Source organism: Archocentrus centrarchus, chromosome 8 (assembly GCF_007364275.1).
Source record: "Archocentrus centrarchus isolate MPI-CPG fArcCen1 chromosome 8, fArcCen1, whole genome shotgun sequence".
Classification (NCBI taxonomy): domain Eukaryota; kingdom Metazoa; phylum Chordata; class Actinopteri; order Cichliformes; family Cichlidae; genus Archocentrus; species Archocentrus centrarchus.
The window spans coordinates 19,295,194-19,312,428 of NC_044353.1; the positions used below are offsets into that span (position 1 = coordinate 19,295,194).

The following is a 17,235-nucleotide window of genomic DNA, read 5'->3' on the forward strand; positions in this document are numbered from 1 at the left end:
AGGTAAGGCAGCTAACCCTAACAGCAGCAGAATGCATTAGCTTTAGTAGTTGGGGTTCAATAACATTTTATTGAATCTGAATCCCTTAACAAAATCTCATCAGCGATGGCTTCCATCATGTTTTCAATAAAAGCTTAATAACGCAGCTACTGGAGACAAACTTAGCTTCTTTTAAAGTTTAAAGCATTATAAAATCCATGGAAATGAGAATTACAGGTCCCTTTAAAACCTAGTCTGCCAAAACTCAGGAGAGCAATTCAAGCACTTGCAGCATAACTAATTTCCAACATTATATTTGGATCTATGACCACTCACATTCGCTCTCTTTAGTGACTCAGAAGAATCAGTGGAAAGTCCTCTAAAGGTGTGCATCTGATCATAACTTATAGATAAAACCTCTTGGCCACATTTCCGGACTCGTTCCCAGCGGGCTGCTCTTTGTCACCGACTCTGTTCATTACTCTTATGAAAGTAATTTCTAGGCCTAGCCAAATGGCAGAAGGTCTCCGCATTTGTGGCCTCAGGATCACCTCTCTGCTTTTTTTTTTTTTTTTTTTTTTTTTTTTTTTTTTTATAAAAACAGACAGTGTGGTTCTTTTGGCTTCATTTTTAGGTGACATCCAGATTGCACTGGAGTGGTCTGTAGTTTCAAGTGAAGGGAATAAGAAATAGCACACACAAGGCTAAGACCATGGTTCTCAGCTGGAAAGGGGTGGTGTGCCCACTCTGGATTACGGATTAGTTCTTTCCCCAAGTGGAGGAGTTTAAGTATCTTGGGATTTTGTTTATGAGTGAGGGTAGAGTCAAGGGGAAGACTGATTGGTGTGGCCTCAGTAGTGATGTGGATGCTGTACTGATGTTGTGTTATAAAAAGAGAGCTGTGTGTGAAAGCAATCAGCATTCCCACCCTCACCTACGGTTACGAGCTTTAGGTAGTGAACAAAAGAGACTGCATTCACAAGTGACAGAGATGAGCTTCCTCTGAAGGATCTCTGGGTTCTCCATTAGAGATACGGTGAAGAACTCAGACATTCAGGAGGGACTACTTCTCCACATCAAAAGGAGCCGGTTGAGGTGGTTCAGGCATCTGACCAGGATGATTACAGGTGCCTCCTAGGTGAGGTGTCCTGGGCAGACCCAGAACATGCTTCAGAGATTATATTCCTCAGCTGGCTTAGGAACGCCTCAGTGCTCCCTCAGAAGGACCGGTAGGAGTTGATCAAAGAGAGGGATGTCTGGGCATCTCTGCAAACTCAAACCTGGGTCACCGGCAGAAGATGGACAGATGGATGGACTCAGATGAGTCTTCTGCCTGTCAAAAACTGCATGGCTTTGACAAAAAAGGGAAGTGCACACACCATAATCAGGAGAAATATAAGAGAAGATGATAAACTGATCAGTGAGCTCAGTAGTGCAGGGCACAAAGACCAGTGGTGAATGCCATGCTGCATGGTGCAGAAGGCAAACCAAAAACCATGCAACAAACCAAACAGATGCCCTGGAGAGGAGAGCACACTAGCAACTGAGCTCTAAGGGAGTGTTTTTAATGCTTTTGCGGTCCACACTGCTGCTAAAGAAGGTTTTTCATATATCTGCACATAAATTTCAAAATTTGACCTGATTGAGTCCGCAAGATTCAAAAGTTAAGAGGTCACTAAAGTGATCACAATTCATCCTCTAAGGAATGTGGACTGACAGATCAACATAGGAGCTGGACAAAAGTAAAAGAGGTTCTAAAGTTTTATCATCGTGTGAAGAAATCGATGCAAACAACTTCTCTTGCGTCTATTCAAAAGCAGCACTGAAGCTGCACAGCCTGAGCTCTGAAAAACACCTCTGATGTGTGAAACTGCATTTTGTTCTTGGACCAGACACTTGAAATGTGTAAAATATCACATGTAGACACAATACCTTATTCTCACAGAGTATGGAAAACTATTTAACATTTAATTTTGTATTTATTTAGAATATGCAAGCACCATGAATCTCTATCAGTATAAAAAAGAAAACTCTCTTTCCTCTGTTCGTTCACTTTAAAGAAATGACTGACTTTCAAATCTACAGCAGACACTTGTTGTTAGCGCTCATCTCAGAGACAACCACAGCATTCCCCTTTATGAAAATTAGATTACAAAGGAAAATCAAAGGTTACATCAAACACAACATGGCCGTTTGATTCTTCAAAGCCTCAAAAACCATATAACACAACCCCTTGAAGCAAGACAGTCTCTTCACACAACCCACTAGTCACAGTCAAGTATTCATGAACTGCATTTGCCAAATTTCACTCTAAACCTTCCTTCTCTCTTTGGATTTCAAAGGCATTCTCTCATTGGCTTATTTTTGGGCCATCATATGTAATTATTCTCAGACAAATTGCTCGAGTGGCTGTGGCGATACGATCCCCCGTTGCCTCCCACGTCACAGAAGCTGGTATTGTTTTCAACTTCTGTAAATTTCAAGTTACTGTGTGCATAGATGTCTCTTCATTATGATTATTAATGAATTCCTTTCATGAAGTGCTGAATTATTGCCACGAAATGTGTGCTTCAACTGAAACAGATTTACACAGTTTTGCAAATATTGAAACTGATAAATGATCACACCACCAGTCTGTCAAAAGTCTGTCAAGAGCAGAGAGACAGAGACCTTTTCTTATCACACAGGCTACATCCTGCTCAGACTTTTGCCTTTTACGAGAGAGCAAAAATATCTGAAAGGAAGAAAAGTGAGATCTTGACAGCTTGCTGCCTCACCAATCACCAGCTGACAGCGATAGAAAAGGTATGTTTGAGATTAACCCAATTTTTTTTTCCCCCTCCTTTGCGCTCTTTGTAATCTCACACCCTGTCTAGACAAGACCTTTCCTAATTGACGGAGGAATAAACTGTTACACAAACAACACCAACTCTCAAGTCAAGAAGCCTGCATGTGTGGGGGGGCCAAACTAAGCCCTGAAGAATTTTTCTGTTTGTTGGGTGTAGAGTCAAATGTATTGAGATGAGAGCTCCCTTGGTTAATAATCAGCAATCTCCGCATAATGTCTCCTTTCCCAGCCAGCCTACACGGCTAACTGCAGGACAGCCTGAACATGAGAAACACTCAAGTTACTGTTTACAACAATGGATCCCAAATTGGGGCCTGTGGATCACCTGAGGGATGAAAGATACTCACAAAAATAAGAAAAGACAGAGAAAAAACTTCTGCTATGAGGGAAAAAAAAAGACTTGTGTTTTCCTTTGCTTATGAAATGCATCAAATTGCTATTTGGTTAAGCTGCTTAAAGCTGACCAGAATTAAAAGCCCGAGATGGCAAACCGTCTCAAACCAAAAAAAGTTTCCTAACAAGACTGAGTATTCCCAGAACCCCTCCCTGAACCACCGACTGTCTAATCAGCCCAACTTTACCAAACGTACTGTAACTAGGCTAGGCTGGCCTCATGTAAGCCAGAGTGATACTGCTACACTGGGAAAACTTATGACCTAACTTCTTGTGTGACACAGCATTTCTATTGCCATCTTTACACGATATTGTTTTTTTTCTTTTATATATTTCTGAATCCTCTGTGTTTGCACTCAGGATTAAGCAGTCTGTTGCCTTCAAACATAAGATGAGTGAATTTAGATATGAAAACAAAACAAAAATAAGCCAAAAGGTATATTTATTTTATAAACACGCTTCCAAGGTGCCAGACTTTGTCATTTTTAAAGCTGTCTTGAGCAACAGTTCTCCTTCACTTCAATGTCTTTAAAAATTTTTCTTTGGACATTGGCTGCTTTCTCACTCATTTTCAGTCCAGTCCTTGTACCTGACCATTTTCAGAGGAATGTTTGTTAACACTGATCTACAAATCATTCAAGCATAAAGAGACACCTTACTCAAGGGATGAAACAGTGTTGTCACTACAAATAAATTAGCAAAGATCAATTTTAAACTGCATTTTTGGCAACTTTTTTCCTAGCAGCCTGTCACAAAAACACATACTTTGTTCAAATTTCTTTAGTGGAATCTTCAAAATATAGCATAAAATAATATCTTTGCACCAACAAGGTGATTCCCAAAGAGATGAAAACATCCGAGTATCTCAGCATGGTGTGCAGTGTGTCCTTAAAAAAAAAAAAAAAAAAAATACTGACAAAGATCTGAGGGGATCATGTCAAAATTGATGGAATTATGAATTTAGATTTCAATCTAGCATGCAGTACAATCACTGATGGAATACTATCAGTCATGGATTGGCCTCCCCAGAGCCTGGACCTCAACATTATTGAAGCAGTGTGGGATCATCATCTTCCAGAAGCCTGGAGAACTATTCCTGAAGACTACTTAAAGAAATGATAGGAAAGCTGCTGAGTTGAGGCTGTGTTGAAGAATAAAGGTGCTCATACCAAATATTGACTTTCAAGCTCATCAGAATTGTACAGACTCTGTTTTTGCTATATATACTGCATTTCCATGCATGTTTGCATGTTTCAATAAATTACTGAACCCAATTCCAATTTTCCTGGCAAAATATAAAGAAACTTTGGGTGGCTCAAGTCTGTATAATGAAAAATAAGCTGAAGCTGACGGCATATAATCTAATGAACCAAACCTCCAACTTCCCTGTGTAGACATCACTGGAAAAGCAGTGGCTGCAAAACAGTGAATACATGTTCCCACGCATGACCAACCCAGTGAAAGGATCTGTTTATCGGGATTTGACCCCTCAATTCCTTGTGCACTGCTGTTGAGTGTACAGTCCCCTCCTCATTTAAGGCAAATTACTTATCACCCATTGATTTGAAGTTGGATGATCCAGGCTCAGGTTGCATGGGTAGTCCATTAATACAGCTCACATCCAATCACATCAGCCAAAGGTTTCCTTTGTTTGCATGGGAAGTCGCTTCAATTGCTCGCCTCAAAGATGAGATCAGTTTAACTCAGCACTGTCAGTGCTGTAACGAACAGAATTTCACTGACACTCCATGGGGTCTGTGATCACAAAATTGCTGCTAGTGTGTTCCTGTCTGTACACCCCCTTTAATGTCAGATATCTGTAAGCCCCCACATTTGGCCTTCCACAGTAAAGGAGCTCAAATCTGCTACTGACAGCTGTCATTTCAGCTGCCAGAATCAGCGGCTGTGGTGTAAAAACGAGAAGCCTAATTGCTTCTGCTGTCCACAGTCTGAAATCAATGATCTATAATGTCAAAAATGAGCAAAGTGATTACTATGATAATGGCCACTTAACAGGCGTTAATCTAGCCAAGGTGGAGGGGCTGAGCAAACCCATTTTAGCCATCTACAGCAGAGGTGTAGGCCTGATTGGAAATAAAATGCAGTAAACCATGCAGGCCCATCTGCTTTGAGGTTGTCATGACACACAAGTCCTCCAGACACTCTTTTCAGCACCTCTGTCCTCTCCTAGGAAGTAACCGTAGTGTGATACAGCACTCATAGTCTGATATGCAAGCTTTAAGCAGATGAGCAGCAGCAGAGAGACAGAGGCGGCAGCAGTACAGGCTGTTTATATTGGATTCAGGCCTAAAGGTTTGGAGAAAAGTATGGTGCAGAGATACACGATATGCAGAAAGGGAGAGGCAGTCAGTACAGTGGAGACACTCCAGCTGACTAGTTGGACTTTATTTCCACTTTTCTTCATCCAAAACAGCAGGAAGGACAAGAGGCGGATGAGGAGGTGGACAGTGGGGAAAAAGAAGTTCATAACGGATTTAAAACCTGATCCAGGACCCCCCCCTTTTTATTACACAAAATATGTGGGTGGTTCAAGTTCAGACGATCACTCCTTCCCAGGTTCTGGGTAAAAGGGTTTTTCCAGAATCTGAGCTTCTGCAAACAAGAGGCCTTTATTTAACCTCTGCTTTTAAATCCCACTGGCTGAGCACTGATTAGAAGAAAACACTTCTGATTCTTGCATCATTTCCACAGAGTAGCAGACGCTTGTTTTTCATACAGAGTCAGATGAAAGTCGCACAAAAACACTCGGGATGACCGTGTTAGCTCATGAGGCTTCAGCACTGCATTAGCAGTAAAATTAATTGCACTGTTTCTTTTCTATGTACTGCTGTAATGTGTTTTGCTGGAAGCGTAATTGTTGTTATAACTGGATGTTGTTTGCTTTTATAATTCCAGTCCATGTTATTTTTTTTTTTTTTTGCTATACAGAAGGTGTGCAAAATGGTCAAAATGGAAAGTTTGACAACATAAAGGAACAAATATTAAGATAATCTTTGGACATATTGAGTTGCCTCAACACAGCACTTGGCATGTAGCTTGTTTGTAGCATCTTGGAGAACTTGCAACAGTTTTTATGTGGATTTAGCGTGTCTCAGTATCATCTGTCTCTTCGTGCAATACTATGAGATCAGTTCTCTGTTTGATGCACACCATCTGTTGCAGGACTCTGTCGTTGCCTTTTTGCTGAAGATAGGTCTTTATGACTCTGGCTGTGTGTTTGGGCTCGCTGTCCTGCTGCAGACTGGGAACAATCAGATGCCTCTCTGATGGTGGTGCATGATGGATGAGAGTCCAGACAAGTGCCTAGAAATGTGCGCTGTATATAAACATAATTTTTGGTTGTCAGGGTCGATTAATTTATAACATGTGGAGCCAAATGAATAAGACCAATTCTGAGCTCATGAAGCCCGCCTGTGGAAATGATGCATCAACCCTTAATATAACACAATCAAAGTACCAAAAGAACAGATTTAAAGTAGGGCATAGGGTAACTAAAGGAACACGCTTCCTTGTAGGTTGTATAGCAGACCTACTCAGTATTTCACAAAATAAAATGTAAGCAATTTCCTCATAGAATCCCCTATACTTATAACGTGGCTAACAAGGGTCATACAAGGAAAGGACATGAGGAAATTATGATCTGAAAGAGATATGAAAATAGCAACTGAGGATACAGGACACATTTGAATATCAGCTGTTCTAATCTAACCGAAAGCTAGCAGATTGGTTTCCCTCTTCCTTTTAAACTGACTGCTGCTGGAAGTCCCGTTTTTCACCCAATAGCCACACACATGTATGGCCTCCTGACAGCTTGCAGGCATTCATGACAGCAACACATCTCCTGGGAGTTTCAGCACTGGAGATCTGGTGATTTTACAATGACGAAAATAACAATAATTACTCATTATTGCTTCAGTTTGTGTATCAGCTGAGATCATTTATAATGAGGAGATTAATGAGCATTTGCATCACGCTCCTCTGGCCACATTGTGCAATCAAGACAAAAAAAAAATAAAAAATATTTTATTTCATATTTTTATTCTCAAACTCTACTAGAGCAGCTTTGTATGATTCAAAGTTCAAAACAGTCCTTATGTTATATTGGGCTTTGGTGCAGCCCTCAGTTCATTATCTCTTCTCACTTTAAGGTAACTTTCTTCTGATTGGCTTGCAAATAAAATATTTGAACAACAGGTGTGTGGGGCTTCTGTGCTCACATCCAGAGGTGTGCCTGAGGAAAAATAAGTACATCTGCTCTTTTTTAACATCATACAGATCCTAAAGTAAATAAACTGCCTGTAATGGATCAATCGAGTAGTCTGACCTCTTAGCATAAAAGCATAATAGGTTCCCTTTGATGATGGCAGATATGCAACATGGCAAAGGCCAACAAGGAGAGTGAACGAACATGTGCCTGAGAACCACTGTAAATTACTCAACCGCTAAGATAACCCCGAGGGCCACTATGTGTGTCTTTCAGTGTGTGTGTGTGTGTGTGTGTGTGTGTGTTTTAGTAGTCAGTATGCCGGTTGCTCAAGCATGCCCAACCATCACTAATGGGAGCTGTGCCACGATGTCCCCATGAGTTATATGCTGTGGATGTGAGAATGTGGACAAGGAGAGGAAGTGTGTGTTTTTGGCCGCAGGAGGTTTGTGAATGCACCTTTAAGTGCAGCCATGAGTCGAACTGCCATTGTCCATGTAGAAACACTCGCTTATCAGTGCCCTTGTGGACTATTCTGCGGCCTGTCAGCCTGACCTGCTCTGTCAGGGCAATTCAGAGTCCTCACTACAGCAACAAAAGACATCCTGTCTTGGAAAACAATTTAACAATTCAAGGGTCAGGGCAGAGGAAAGGAACCTTAAACTGTGGCATGAGGAGCAGAAAATCCTGGTGACACACTATACTATAATTCACATGACAGACCTGGGGAAGGCACTACTCTTTTTCCATTCACTCTTTTGCCTTCTTTCTCATGATTAAATGCCGAGATATATGGACGTGAGTTTTTCAGCACTCAAGTAGGGAAATGACAGCACGTGGCTCGAACCCCTGACCCATAATCCACTAAATGTCATCTATATCCCTCCCCACTTGATCTCCATTTGTCTAAGCATGGAGACGACTTGCAGGACACGCTAATCCTCTGTGTGAGAATGTGTACACACCATATAAAGAGACGTGTACACTCAGCTATTAAAACACGTTTATACATATTGTGCCTCCACAAGTAAGAAGCATGAGGTATACACAGCTGGGCTGAGCCGTGCACCACTAACCTAGTTTGAGTATCTGACTGCAGCATCAACTTCCCTATCGGTCTCTCTTTGAAACGGTGCCACAGCTGCATGTCTCCATCTCCCTCCCCTAAACATATACAAACCGACTCCCTTTACAAATACACACACACACACACACACACACACACACACACACACACACACACACACACACACACACACACACACACACGTCGCTCAAGAGTCCATATGTCACATGGTCATCCTGCTGCACTTTTTGTAGCTTCTCTGTGTGCCAAACAGAGCACTGCTGCTATTCTGAATTGCACAGAGCTGATGATAGGGGACGTGAGTGCCGAGACTACATGACTGCAACAACCTCAGCCTTCTTCAGCACCAGCGGCGCAGTCACAGCTCATCTTCACTCACGATGAAAGAAGAATGAATTTTGCATGATGCAGCAGCATCTTACAGCAAAAAAGCAGTGGGGGTAGGAGGTGGAAACATGCACATTTTGCAAAAAAAAAAAAAGAGCTATAGGAAAGACTGGGGTTTGCTGTAGCAGTTTACTGACACATTGACCTCCTGAGTAAAGTCACTGACTGTTACAAATCCCTTCCTAAAAGCTGGGCTGGCAGTGCCACAAACCCTCAGGGGAAGACAAGAGGTCTGTATGAGGCTGGAGGCTAGCCAGATGTTACACACAGAGACACACATGCATACATGCACGCACACACACGCATGCACGCACACACACACACACACACACACACACACACAAACTGAATGTCTAAGAGTTGACAAAAACGCTGAAAAGAAAGGTGCACTGGACTTTGATAGTTTTCTTTTGTCTATTCAGCAGTAATGCTGGGAAGGAGCATTAGGTTAACAGAAACGACCTTATGTTCTAAATTTGCACTGAAATAAAGCCTCTTTGTAACACATGCAACCACATTATGGTAGCACATTATAGTATTTTCTGCTTCAAACCAAATGTGATGTATCAAATCAACACTGTGACTATATACAAGAGTTCAACCCGATAGAAATGTCAGTTGCTGTCAGCATAAAGGAGCCCTTCGAGAGGGCATCTTCTCCCCAAGTTTAAAGTCCATCTCGCAAGTTTTAACATTACTTAGAAAACAACCTGGATCTGCACCACAACTGGATGGATATTTCCACTGACTCCTGGTGGGTAGGTGGGCTATGTTGCTTGTTGTACAAAGCAAAGAACGATGCATACTGTATATCCAGTGGAACAAAGGGACAGAAAGCACTTTAGTCATCTTGTGAGTTCAGGGAAGTGAAACTGATGTGTTAAGCAAAGAGACAGAGGAAAATTTGGGGGGGTGTTAATCAGGGGGTTGAAGTCTTCACCAAGAAATGTGCAGCATCTGTTAAGAAAATAGAATTAGTAAGTCTGCCTTATAAATCATAGTTGCACACTGTAAGTGAGGAGTAAAGTATAGTGTGATGCGTTTCCAGAGTGTGAAGAATATATCCACTGGCGGTCACAGGGGGACACACCTTTTTCCTGCATCTTCAGCAGGTCAAACAATCTTTGTGCGCTTACATAATTGTTCCAAACCTCCCTTTTCCTGTCCACTTTGGTCAGCTTTCTCTTCCCTTTCCAACAGACCTGACCACCACCACCACACACACATACTTTAATGGGAGCCATGAACCCGGACTCCCACAAAGGCCCAAGTTGAGCAGGACATCCTTTGTCTAAAATTCATTTCAGCACATGACTTCCGAGTCCTGGGACCTCTTGCACGCTGCGATTTCTCTTTCCAAAGAGTCAGGGGGGAAATTTGCCACACTACAAGTCCCTTGATGGTCTTAATGCTACAAAGACAGATCCCAATCTGTGACTAGGCTGAGCAGTAGAGCTTTATTGCATGCTACTGCATGCTTGATGAAGGGGAAACTGGATACTTCTTTAAAAACCCCTTTGCTGTTCTTTTCCTCCTCTGCTCCAGACAAAAATTAAGTCTTCCCATCAGCGTCACGGCTTCTTATAAAAGAACCTCAAACCTGTTTTTAAAGGCAGAGTGGCGGTCCAAGAGGATTTACACACACGACTTGTGTTCACTTGAAACTTAGCTCTTATTGTTACAGTAGCTCATGCACTGAAGCAGACTAAATCCAAAAAGTTGATTTCCATATGTGTCAGTCTTTCTTAAAGTGTGCCGAGTCCAACTTAAACCACCGGGGGGATGCCAAGGGTAAATATAATGTGCTATCTGATATTCTGGAAGGCCAAACTCAACAAGGACCCTCTGTGTTCACCATCCTCTTAAAAATAAAACATACACACTTTAGCCTATACAGTAATGACCAGCCTCATGCAGAACCCAGAAGTCCATCTCCCCACTGATTTACGTTAAGCCACTGCAAGTGTGACTGCTTGTGCATGCCCACCAGTGTTTGACAGCAATGAGAGCACTCGACAGCCAGAACAGAGGAAGACACAAGATCTTTAACAGAGGTGAGTCACACTGGTGGGAGCAAAAGAGTCTAAGAGACTGAGCAGAAATGCTGAATATATGAGACACTAAAATACAAAAACAGCAAATAAAAATAATAACTACACATCCCTACATATCCCACTACACTTTAATGCCCTATGAAATTCTTGAAAACATCAAATATAAAGCAATAGTAGAGAAATACACATAACAAGAGTTAGATAAGAAGACTGAGATCGAGTCTTATTTTTAAGTGTCCTGAAGGCTAGCTGCGGCAGCATTTATTTTTCATTTCCTGACAGTACAACTTTTTTCACTGCAAAAGACCAACTTGTTAAAAGTATGGCCAGTTGAATTGTAATGTAAACAAGAAATCAGGTCAGGATCTTTTCTAAAGATGTCCTTTCTCACATGTAATGTACTGCAGTGAACATTTGTGTTCTTACACACACACCTCTGTCAGGTAAGGGCTAGAAATGTTCAGCAACACTGTGATACAGCGCAACCAAAATTATTGCGACTGTTCAATGAACTTGCAATCTCATTGCCTTTGAAGACGAGTTACAGGTATGCAACCACTCACAGTCAGCTGCCATCTTCAGAGTGACTGTGGTGCGTCAAATTGGCAATAAAACAGTCAGTCTGCTATCAGTCTATGATTGAACGGGGGTCAAGTTGGCAATTACATGCAAAATGTTTGTGATAATACAGTGATTAACTGTCATAAATTGGTGATAATTGCAAATCTGTTGTCATCTACATACATACATTAAATACTTACATTCAGAGTTCAACCAAAACCTCATATGTCTGACACAGAAATGTAGAAATTCATCCACAAATAGTGGCAGAGTTGCTGCAGGATGGTGATTTAACTGCAAAATGACAGGCACTTGGCAATCTTGCTTATACATAAGAATATAAAACAGAAAACAACCAGATTATAACCAGCTGAGTTGAGTCAAGTCTATTGCAAACAGATGCGTTACAGACTGACTCATTGATTGCAACATGTTGGCAAATCTACCTGCATTTATAGTTTAGATGGCAGTCATTTGCAAACCTTTGCAACCACTCTGACAGGTTGGCAATCAGTCTGAGTTGGACTGCAACTTTTTGGAGACATATTGCCTCCCTCCAGGCAATCTGTGCATTTACTTTGTGATCAAAAGTCATCACCCAGAGATTGAGGGTGTTACACATTCAGCCTCTGGACAACTAATAATGGCAAAAACAACAGCAAAATATTTGCTACAATTGCCAGACAACCACCAATTTTTTCTAGTTGGAAGGAGGAAGCTGTCCTATTTTTACTCTAGTCTGAGTCATAAAGCACATGATGACAAACAAGGGGCCTGGTCAGAGATCAACGCCACCCCTCAACTCCACAGAGCCAGCCTGAGGTGGTGTCTCTGAAAATCCTTACTAGTGGCAGAACTCATTAATACTACAGTTTTCTTTGTGTAGCACAAACAGCAATTTTTCATAATCAAAGTGATATCTCTGTAGGGACAGCAAAACTTTCTCCAATATAAAACTGAACAAAATGGATAGAGTCTTTACATTGGAGAAACTGAGCAGTTAATGCTTGGTATTTCTGTTATTAGTGCAATAACAATGAACTGATTACATTAGGTAACAAATTCCCACTTTTGTCTCATCTTTGGGTTTAAGCTATGTTTTTCTGATTCTGTACGTGTAAACAAACTAAAAAATGTATACATTTTTAATTCCAAAACTTTGCTTTTGTGGTTTGGACAGTGATTTTCTCATTTTCCCATGATGCTAGTTACTAGTGTTTTTCATTTAGGTTTTGACCCCTTTTCCAGCTGTTTTCTCTTCAAAATTCTAAGAGTTTAGAAGAATTTGTTCCATTTTCAAACAAACACTTTAAGAAAATAGTTAAAAATGGTAAAATTTAGCTATTTTGGGCCAAAAATCATTCTAAAATCCACAAAAGCAAAGTTTGACAGGAATTATGGGCATTTTCTATTGTTTTACAGTAAAAAGAGTTAGAAAATAACGCTTGTCAAAGACAAGCATCGTGTTACGTTGTGTTATCAGTTTTTCCTGTCAATCAGCTGCTGGATTCAACCCAAGCACAAAGGCAGCTTTGGATCCTTGGGCTTTAAATTAAACTGTACCAGTTATGACTAAGAACAATTGTACACTGAGCAAAACAGACTAAAAACCCAATCTGCAGGGGCTCCATTTGTTTCCTGCAGAAATCCAAACATTGCAAAGCTCCAGGCCTCTTCTTTACACCCCACTGCTGTGTGGACTCTCAGGTTCTCCACCATCACACAGGCAGCATACAAACACTAACTGCCTGCCTGCCAGAGCGTCCTCAGGCTTGACGTCAACAGCAATGGTCTATCAGTTTCCCCAGAGCCACTTTGCTGTATATCTGTACCATACAGGTGAACCAGGTGAGCTGTTTCAAAAGGCTTAAAATATGAACAGGGAAGATTTAGCTTCAATAACAGGTGGGCACTATTAAGAAATGATTTGTTCCAATGTTTCAAGAAGCCCACTTCTCAGTGTGTGGGCTGTGGGGGAGAAGACAGCAGCTGCAATACTCCCACGATCCAAAACGCAAATCCTGAACACAGCAGGAAGCTGCGGGCGCTGTCCTGCAGCAAGCAGATGAATGGTTCTACGATCTTAAAACCCACCTCATTGTGTGTGTCTGTTATTGCCTCAGTTGAGCTGCAGCGTGCCACAACCCCACACAGACCACACGCTGCAACACACACTCACACACTCCCTTGCCAAGTTTAAATAGCTGGTTTCACAGTGTGTAGATAAAGTGAGCTGCAGCCAAAATCATGAGGTACGCCGTAAAGCCAACATCTATGGTTGATGCTCCGATTCTTACCACATGGGCTTCACTTGATTGAAAGCAGCTCATCAACTAACAAAAACTGTAGAGTGAAGCAGGGGAAGTAGAGATGCTGCAGGTGTACATTTGATGGCCTGACAAAGTCAGTCATGCTAAACAGGAATGTGTGACAGTAAGCTACACAGCATCAGCGCGGTCAGACAGGCTTCACTGTAGCAGAGCTTTGTGGCCTCTTGTTGGCCCATTGTCCATTGAGGGGAGTACTGCAGCAGTAGGCATTGTACTACTGAATGTCATGTGTGTCAGCTGGATTACGATACACCCGTTCTCGCTAAGCCTTTTACACCACGGCCAAGCGTACAAAGACGAATCTCCACATTCTCCAATGAGACTGCAGAAGAAGGAAAAAGTGTACCGAATTTCATCACAATCCACCAACCAGCGGGTGAGGCATTTCACTCAAAACAAAAATGAAGAACCTTAAGATGGTGCAGAGTCCAGAAAAGTCACAGAAATATCTGTCAAGGATGCAAAACTCACATTTTAGTCAAGCAAGGCTCAAAGCATGTGTAAGATAGAGGTTTTAAATCGCTTTTTAAAGCAAAGAGAATATGTCGAGCAACTGGAGAAAACATGAGAGAGGAGATGGAAAAGAAATGAAAACCGAGTCCCCATCAAGAGGTTGACCTGGTTTAATAGATAATCACAGAGAGGCTGAGACCACTTGCTGTTAAGTGAGTTAATAATGACAGAAAAGAAGGACTTTTGCTGGAAAAAATAAAAAATAAAAAAAAGCTCCACTATACCCTGAAGAATTGATTCAGTAAGAATATCTAGTCTGCTGCCACTCTCCCTCGCCGTCTTTCACTGGCGATGCTCCACATTTCTTTGGCCACTCTCCAAGTTTGTCCTGGCACTCCATCCAGCCCGTCCACACTCTGTCTCTCACGCTCACACACACACACTCACACACAGCTCCTGTCTTGCTCTCTCATTCTCTTTCAGACATCTCACCATCGCTGCTACTACGGCTGTGTCTCGCTCTCTTTGTGATCACACGTGCTTTCCCTCCTCGCGCCTTTCTCGCTCGTTACACCCGCCACTTTCCAGTCTTCTCTCCTGCTCAACTTGTGGCCTGGCAAAGTATGTGCGTGTGTGTCACTTTGTGAGGAGTGACAGTCAGATAGTGGACCTTGTTGACTAACTTGCCACCGCTCATCCTCTACTTTGTTCGTCACCTTGCAGCGGGCCCATGTGTACGACTGTGTAGGCACTAATTTGTTCAGACAATAAGCACCAAAATGTGCAGTACAGAACAAATTTTTCAGCCGTATTTCCTGCAGCATCAAAGACACTATTTATTTAAGATCAATCCATCCATCTTCACAGCAAAAAGCACCACAAGGACAGAGAAGACATTTAATTGTTGTGAGTGTTAGTGTGTCAGAATGCATCCATAAATATATGTGTTGTGGGACTATAGCTTAAGGCTGCTGACAGCTATCCCTGTTTGGCAGCACAGCACCACAGACAGACATATGGTGTTGTGCTGACGTCTCCCAGTGCTGGAGGCCCGGCTGCCCGAACCCAGCACAATGACTGCTTTATACCCAGGTGCCATGCATGCATGCATGCATGCAGTACGCAAGCAATTAGTCACATCCTGCAGCTCTGTAAGCGGTGAACGAGTGGGACAGAATACCTCTGACTTAGAGACCCGAGACGACAGGAGTGAGCATTTCTAACCTGGGGGTTTTTGAGCGATTTAAAGTTTGATTTTGAGCAGTTTATGATTAACAAACATACTGTGTTTGTGTGTGTGTGTTTGTGTGTGTGTGTGTGTGTGGGGGGGGGGGGGGGGGGGGGGGGGTCCCTCTGGAATCTAATTGGCCAGCTCTGCCTGAGTCAGGTGGTGACAGGTATCATGAATGCACCCCAGGGGACCATAACCTCAATTAAACAACCAAAAGGATATAAACCACAGTTTGCAGCTGCTTTGTGTGTCTTTAAGCTTGAGTATCTTAAACGTAGGAGGGGTGGAGTTGCCTTTACATGACTGTCAATGGCTCTAGGCTATTTAGAGTTACAATGCAAGTATTTATTGACATAGTTTCATTGGCAGAATATGAAGTAAAAAATGACGACGAATTGCAATAATATAAAAACCTTTCTACTCATGTGCCAACTCCCAAATAACCCTGCCAAAGTCTGCCCTGCCATTCAAAAGTTTCTAAACCCAACCGCGTGCTGAACGATGTTGCAGTGATGCATCCGTGCCAGCACATTCTTGCAACAAGCTCAGCTTTTGTCGTGAGTCAATAAATGAATCCGTGTCTCTTGGCTATGCATGGCTGACCATGACAGGACCTGTTGGGCCACAGTGACACCAGCCCACAGCTGACAAAGACTAAGAAAAACACAAGTCTCACAGTCTCTCATATCGACACTGACGCGCTGACGCTCATCCATGCTTCGAGCCTGATAACCTAGTTGAGTCTTGATCATCCTCCTCAGTATAGATATTAAACTGCTCCTGAAAGCAGCATCATTAGTGAGGAGGTTTCTGCCCATATAGAAAGCAACTTCTTGTTAGTATCAGAAAATACTGTCTGTGGCATCTTTTGTATAAAACCAACTCCACTTAGAGTCTTAGATTACTGAAATTGAGGATAAAACAGCTGCAAATGTATTATGATTATTATTATGATTATTATTATTATTATTATGATTATTATTATTATTATTATTATTATCATCATCATCACTGTTATTATTATAGGCAGAGGCGCATGTCTTCTGATTAGGGAAATAGCAACAAATCATGGGAATGAAATGAAACGCACAGAATGAATCATACCTTGGTTGTCCTCGTCCATGAATGCAGCCAATAAATCAAGATCTCCCCAAAAATCGATCGCAGAAACTTCCGCTGTGCGAACCCACGTCTAATTTACGGCAAATGCGCGTCCTATTTTCCAGGACGCATTTGGCACCCAGGTTGTCTCACGGGCAGCGTCTTGTTTTAGGAAATGTTGTTGCCATTGACGCCTCTCCGGTTCCCCCCGGGCCTCCGTCAGTCCGCCGGTCACTGAGCGATGTGTCTATGCTGCAGCAGGAGCAGCGGCGGCGGCAGCAGCAGCTCGTCTTTTAGCCCACACCGCCGGCCGAGCGTGTTATCTTTATCCCTCCCAATACGCCTTCACTCCAGTAGTATCAGGAGAGCCTTTTGCATGGCTGCGTCAAGTTGCTCGACGCGCGACTGGAACAGCACGGGAAGTACGGTTATTTTGTCTCCAAAATAAACAAATCGTGCCCGAGCACCGGCGAGGGACGAGGCTCATCAAGGAGTGACTTTTATTTTGGAACTTGCAGCAGGAAGTAGTTGTCATATCATTGTGCAGACGGAAAGATACGAGGTGTTAATCACACCCCAGCTCCGC

At 42.3% G+C, this 17,235-nt stretch overlaps 1 protein-coding gene across 1 annotated transcript in view; it reads right to left on the reverse strand.

Annotated features, from left to right (window-relative positions):
* The window catches only part of cyth3b (cytohesin 3b), a 39,043-nt gene extending 22,072 nt beyond the window's left edge, over positions 1–16,971 (reverse strand). The window contains exon 1 of the mRNA XM_030736008.1: positions 16,653–16,971. Coding sequence (XP_030591868.1) covers positions 16,653–16,671 — 19 coding nt within the window. The 5' untranslated portion in view covers positions 16,672–16,971. The remainder of the gene's footprint in view (positions 1–16,652) is intronic.
* Positions 16,972–17,235: the final 264 nt, after the last annotated feature.